General features: G+C 28.6%; 1 protein-coding gene across 1 annotated transcript; it reads right to left on the reverse strand.

Moving 5' to 3' along the window:
• Positions 1-1496: 1496 nt before the first annotated feature.
• Positions 1497-6858, reverse strand: LOC145181584 (F-box only protein 47-like). The gene is made up of 11 exons (XM_080056711.2): positions 6643-6858; positions 6367-6536; positions 5837-6056; positions 5506-5582; positions 5100-5235; positions 4868-4940; positions 4643-4794; positions 4282-4431; positions 3999-4141; positions 3637-3820; positions 1497-2440 (listed from the first exon to the last, which is right to left on the reverse strand). The coding sequence occupies exons 1-11, from the start codon at positions 6692-6694 to the stop codon at positions 2331-2333; spliced, it is 1467 nt and encodes a 488-aa protein (XP_079912837.2). The 5' UTR covers positions 6695-6858; the 3' UTR covers positions 1497-2330.
• Between the last annotated feature and the right edge of the window lie 19 nt (positions 6859-6877).

Here is a 6877-nt window from a genome sequence, read left to right on the forward strand (position 1 = left end):
TGACTTTCTTACCGTTTACGTTATCTCAACACCAGTACAACACACTTTGCGTATTGTTCAAATTTTGTCCAAATCTCTTAGCCTAATTTCAAAGTAGGCACGATTATACGTTTGTTGAAATGCTTGCGTTGACCTGCTGCTAATTATTAATAACTTAGTTTCCCAATTTATAGCAGAATATGTTTAAACACTTACGGGAGACCGGAGCTATTTGGCTACAATTTTAGTTTACTCACTCTGTGCATTTCTGCGTGAACTTTTTCGAGGAGATCAACTTCAAAAAAATATGATTTTGGCAAGCACGTTCAAGTGTCAAACATTAGAAAAAAAATAACTGGTGGCTCAAAAAAGGCCTCCAAAAAAGAAAAAAATATGTGCCAACTAACTCCGGGTAAGTTGTAAGCCCGGGGTAAGTTGCCTATACTCTCAGGGTAAGTTGGCACACCATATAAAAAGAGACAAGTTTGGCAACATTAAGCATATATTTCAAGCGCATCTTTTTCATGAAAACTCTTGATAACTTTTATCCAACAATATTTTTTGACATTAACTTTTATTCCCTTTCAGTCAACCGAATATACTTTTCTTCTATAAAAACTGCATCAACAGCATTTTTAGAATTTACAGGTCTGTTTACTTTTCTTTTATAATTCTCATGTCTGTAGATCTGTAGTGTTATATAATTTAAGTGAATTTATGGCTAATGCGAAAAGTTGTAAGTTGGTACATGTTGCCAACTAGCCACGCGATCATTGTGCCAACTAACTCCAAAAGCTTTTTGCTCACAAAAGGGCTTATAAATCCCCAAAAACCCGAAATATTGAGATACACAAAATGTGATTGGTTAGAATGAACCATACAACACCTACATCTATTTTTTGTTAAAATTGAAAAGGTAATATAGTCACAAAAGTTACAAGATTAGTAAAAAAACACAAAATTCGCTATAACTTTTATGCGCATGCGAATATAGCCATGATACTACCTTAAAAGATGAATTAGTTAAGAGGGAAGTTTCTATGTGAATTTCGGAAAATTCTGGTGGAAAACTCCAAAGTTAAACACAGTGTGTCAACATACCCTGTAGCCAACTAGCCCGGGTCTCCCCTACAAATTTATTCCATTTAAAGTTACAAAAAACACAGAAGAATACAACTGAGGAAGCATCAGAATATTAAATAACCATCGTAGAGGCTTGTATAACAAAAGTGAACACAAAAGTAACTTTTAAGATAAGTTTTTATCTACTCCATTAAGATTTTAATGCAATCGAACCACTTGAGCTTAACCGTCTGGATAAAGAAACAATACCAAAGCTCCTATTAGAGCAGCAACTCGCTTGCTTTTCAGTCTTTTTTCCTGCAAACATCAATCGTTAAGAATAAAAAATTTAATGGCTTTCTTAAATTGTTTAAGAGTTAAATACTCAATACGCACCCTCAGTTTTTAGGAGAACTAAAGTCTTAAAAGTAGAATATGAATAAAAAACGGAGAAATTAAGCATGCACTTTTACATTTATTTCAACGCTATAAAAACTCAACAATTTACAAGCAGATTAAATGGCCTTCAAACAATTGCACAATAAAAACTGCAATATTTGATTCAAGGAAAGTAATCATTAAATTAATGATGGCAATAATAAAATAAAAAAGAAATAGAACAGCAATTGGCTATATAAATGCAATTAGTATATAACCCTTCGATAGTTGTTCTACGTTCCCCCCTCTTTTCCCATAATTCCCCCCTTCATATGTTTCAGTTACATAGTTAATCTAAGTGTACAACTGAATAACAAGAAACGTAACTTTCTCTATATCTAAATAAATATGCTGGCATAAAAATATATAATTAAAATTATTCAATAAAATATTTACACTAAAACAAATATTTACAACGATTTATGAAAGTCATAAATAAAATGGCATGAATAAAAAAAATGAATAAATAAACGCAATAGAAACACTATGTTAAATATTTTGATAATAATATTCCTAAAAATGCACCTTTTTAAATTAATTTATGATTTAGCTAAACAATTTAAGACTCAACTCAGCCAACAGTAACAATATTTAACTTAGAAAGAAGATTAACATCCCAGTTCACTAACTTCAAAAAGTTGAAACTTCATCTAGAAAATTAACGGATCTTTTTAATTTTGCTTCAACTTACTTTACCTAAAACTTAGTACCATTTAAGTATGCCATAATGCCATTAATCTGGAATAAATAGTTGCAATATACCAAAAGGTTCAACATCTACAGATAGTAAAGTTGGCTGGTTGATACTTTCTGTAAATGTGCTTTTCATTTTTCATCCAATTTCAAAAACTTCACTTAAGCCTCATCTCTCTTGTTAACAAAGTTGTTGTTAAAGATGTAATTGACTGCAAGCTCTCTTTGAAACGAGTCCTTTCATCATCTTGCAGCGAAACTTGCGAATCTATGAATGAGAGAAAGATTAAGAGATGCTTGAACTATAAGTTGATGTACAAGAAGAAGCCATTTTTTAAAAAATCTATTGTTTTGTTAAAAACTTTTTTAAGGTTTTGACAGGAAAAAAGTTAAAAATAAATTCTGAGAAGATCTATCTAATAATTTTTATAACTTAATATAGACAGAAAAGACAGTTGTATACAGACAGAATAAGACAGTTCATTCAACTTTTACCATTATTTTTAATGCGACTACTTGAAAAACTGATATTTATTGAATTTTTTTAAAATTATTTATATTATAAAGCCATAATTTAGTTTATGAATTATTTGAATTGCAATACCTTTTTACTGAGAAACTTACCAATAATATGATAGCAAGTTAAAACTTGCTACCTATAATTACAGAGCTCATTTACTTTTAATGACTGTAAATCTAGGGTGTCTTGTGCTCCTTAAAATCATGTTTCAAAACACAACAAAAATAATGTATTTTCTTATTTCCTTTAAAATAGTAAGTAAAGTTTGTTATTATCTAAAAAGTATATTTTATCATAGCTCATTTATGTGGATTATCATGTCTGTAGATCTGTAGTGTTATATAATTTAAGTGAATTTATGGCTAATGCGAAAAGTTGTAAGTTGGTACATGTTGCCAACTAGCCACGCGATCATTGTGCCAACTAACTCCAAAAGCTTTTTGCTCACAAAATGGCTTATAAATCCCCAAAAACCCGAAATATTGAGATACACAAAATGTGATTGGTTAGAATGAACCATACAACACCTACATCTATTGTTTGTTAAAATTTACTTACTTAAAATTTATTACTCTATAGGGCTTGCTATTCCAGAAGTATTTTTTAATCTTGGGATTTCAGATTATCAATTCTGAAATCCCAAGATTGAAAAATACTTCTGGAATAGCAAGCCCTATAGAGTAATTTTGTGAAATTATTGTAATACCTTTGACTTTAAAAGTTTTGTAAAATAATCAAAATATTCTAAACTAGTCATTAAAAACCTAAAACTTAGTAATCAGTTTTTAAAAGTAATACTAAATGAACAATAATCAATAAATTCATAGATTTTATTGCATCATTACTTGAGATATAAAATGTTAAATTCAATAAAATGAAATTTCACAAAATTAATTATTTTCCATTGAAAATGAAGATGAAAAAATACACAAATCTTAAGATACCATTATCCCCATGATCTTCCAATGTCTCCATCATGTAATCTTCCCATATTGCAAAAATTTGCTGAACAAAGTCCCTATGATCCTTACAACGTGGAAGAAGTTTTCCAAGGTGTTGCATTAGAGCAACAAACCACTCTTGCTCTTTTTTTAACTGAACTGCAGTTAAATTTGTCCGGCTGCAATACTAAAGAGGAAAAATATTTACTACCTGATCTAAATTAACATATATAGTTACATTAACAAAATAAAAACAAACATCTTAAAGTTGCATTAGTAAAAAAAACAAACATTTTATTGTAAAAAAATATACATCGAAAATTAAAAAAAGTAAAAAATAATATATATATGTTTATAACATTTACCTGCCACATGTAGTACATAATATAAGAGAGCTCTGATAGCCTTCCATTTATTGCTTTATTCCCTAAAACCTCACAACACATAGAGTCTCCACAGAGTTTTAAAAATACTGCAACATTCTCAATGTCCCACTCGGTTGATATGACTAAGAAAGTAATTGACATTTAAAATAAATTGCTTGAATTTAACAAAAACTAAACAAATGCTAAAGAATATATAGAACCTTAAAAAATTTTTTAACAAGGTTGAATATTTAAAAAAAAAATCAGAATAAATATCCTTTACCAGTGATTTCATCAAAAATACTAATTATATCATCAGAACTCCAAAGTCCTCTAGTATCAGATTGAAAAATTTGAAATGCATTAGAAAGTTCCATTAAATCTTGAGATACTGAAGTTGAAGTCATTGCCATTTGACTCCACATAATGTTTTCTACAAAAAAACAAAGTGAATAAAGCCTCAAACATTTTTATTAAACCTTATTTGAGGAATTGCAAATGCAGTCTTACTAACTTGGACTGCAAGTTCTTGTTTTTGCTTTTTAAAAATTAAAAACATTATAAAAAATACCAATTTAACATATAAAAACATTCTGAAAAAAGTTTATTAAAAAGTTGCATGTGACAAGACATAAGCTTCTTACCTCCATCAGGTTCTGTTGGTCCAAATAAGATAAACATAAGCCTGGCTTGATAACAAATTGGGTATGGTTTTAATATCTGTGCCAACCAAAATGACTTGTCTACAACAGGTGACTTGTTAAGAAATATCTCCTTACAAAAGACTCTAACATATCTAAAATTGCACATTAAGTAAGAATACCAAAGATCATAGTGTCTGCAAAAGTTTAAAACTATATTTTAATTACCGTTCATATCCTGATAAACTTGCTGGTTTTGCTTTCATAACATGTCCAATTCTTTCTTCAAGAAGAGATGCACCTGTTCACAAGCATAAACATAGATTAACAGAAGAGTTTATTTAGGCTAAGAATTTTCATAATAATGATCATGATTAGAAAAAGAAACGGAAAAAAGATTATTGTGAAAATAAAAAAATTTTATTGTGAAAACAAAAAAATTTATCTTAGAACAAACAACCTTTTATGGCTTGAAATGCTTTCACCTTTTCATCATCCTCCCAGCCAGCAATAAAAGCATGTAAAAAAATGCCATAACAACTGTATGCAAGATCACTTCCAAGTTCAGTGCATATTTTTACATGTGAATCACGAAGCTAAAAAATAATTTCATAGAGTGCACAACAGTTTATAACTATAAAATACAACTAATTTTGATGACAAATTCTATGTTGTTATTTTACACAAAATCGATAATCAAGTGTAAACTTTTTAAATCAAGTTATTGATTAAAAGGGAAAATTTTTTTACAAAGTTAGTTTTTCAGTAACCCTCTAATATTTTATTTAAGCATATCAATAAAGCAAATGGGATAAGAAATTTATAATAGTTTTTTTTATCATTGAGAAAAATTGTTAAGAATATACCTGGTCAAGAATTTTTCCTACTTGGGAAAGTCTCTCTCGAGTAGAAAATAAACAAGTAGATCTTTTTAACATGATACCTTGAAGAGCAACATAATACAAATTAAAAAGTAATTCATAAGTACATATAAATCTTAGTTAAAAAAGACTCTTATTTTAAAAATAACTTTTTAGTTACTTAAATTCAGATTATTTGAAAATATAAGTTAATCGATATTTTAGGTGAAAAATGAATATTTTACATTTATATTATCTATTATTACATTATATTATTATCAAATATTAATAATTCATATACTTTTAACAAGATAAATAATTAGAGAAAGTTAAATACCAAGTAGACAGTAGTGTTTTTGGCATTGCTTTGATTCTTCTTTAAACTCTTGAGAATTAAGTTCTTCAGCATCTGCTGCAGTGGTAATAGAAGGCACAACCCTTCTATAACCTTCTTTACTGTAAACATACATCAATACTAAATTTCGCATTTCTTTTGATGAAAGTGTTAATATGCCAAGAGAGTTTAATGATGTGTAGCTCATAATTCGCAAAATGACCTGGACAAAAAAATTCAAGAGTATATTAGATAGTAAATAGATGGTTTAATCTATTATACTGAATATAAATATAAAAATATTGTATGTTACCTCAAGCAAGCATGAAGCTATGTTAAATAAAAACTGTAAAAGGTAAACTCTGTAACAAAATTGATGACTTTGAGATTTATATTCAAATAAAACTGATAAGATTCTAAAAATGTTATCTTAAAACGTTTTTTAAAACTCTTAAAGACTATTTTAAAAATATCAGCATTATTTAAAAAAAAGTAGCATTTTAGTGATCTAAACAGCTCATTATAGTCATTACCTCCAAAGGAAGTGGTGCAAATGAACCTCTCTTCGATGATGTTTCTGGTAAATGGTTGAGCTGTTTACCTTCAACACATGGCTTAGCTGTGCGTTTACGACATTTCATATAACGACATATTGATGACCTGAGACTATAAACATTTTCTTCCAGGTCTTTATATTTTTTAGCTAAATCAAAGGGAAAAAAAATTATTTGATTACCATCAATTTAAAATAACTTTAAATTTTACAGGTGCCTGTACACTTTACAACTTATTTACAAAAGAATTCTTACACAATCTCTGTCTTTTTGACTTGTTTTCAACGTTTACTTCTTGGTTTTCCATGGAATACGTCTATTGCAACCTAAAGATATTGAAAGTGTTGCAAACAATGTTTAATCATGAAACAGCGGTTTATGTTTCGGTTAATTCTACCTAACGGAGAGTGTAAACAAACCAAAAAACAGAAATATATCTTTAAAGTTCACTTTTCGAATTTTCGCGCCAATAAAATGTTTATATTTCCAG

This window comes from Hydra viridissima, unplaced genomic scaffold (assembly GCF_058129835.1).
Source record: "Hydra viridissima isolate aposymbiotic clone 2 unplaced genomic scaffold, HvirCarnegie_v1 scaffold_10, whole genome shotgun sequence".
NCBI lineage: Eukaryota > Metazoa > Cnidaria > Hydrozoa > Anthoathecata > Hydridae > Hydra > Hydra viridissima.

What these genes read in the sequence shown, in the direction of transcription:
- LOC145181584 (XM_080056711.2), bottom strand. Translation starts at nt 6,694, where the DNA reads ATGGAAAACCAAGAAGTAAACGTTGAAAACAAGTCAAAAAGACAGAGA. An exon ending in AGCATTTCAAGCCATAAAAG is followed by an intron (nt 4,941 to 5,099) that starts GTTGTTTGTTCT and finishes GCTTGTGAACAG; the next exon opens with GTGCATCTCTTCTTGAAGAA. An exon ending in TTATGTACTACATGTGGCAG is followed by an intron (nt 3,821 to 3,998) that starts GTAAATGTTATA and finishes TTTCCTCTTTAG; the next exon opens with TATTGCAGCCGGACAAATTT.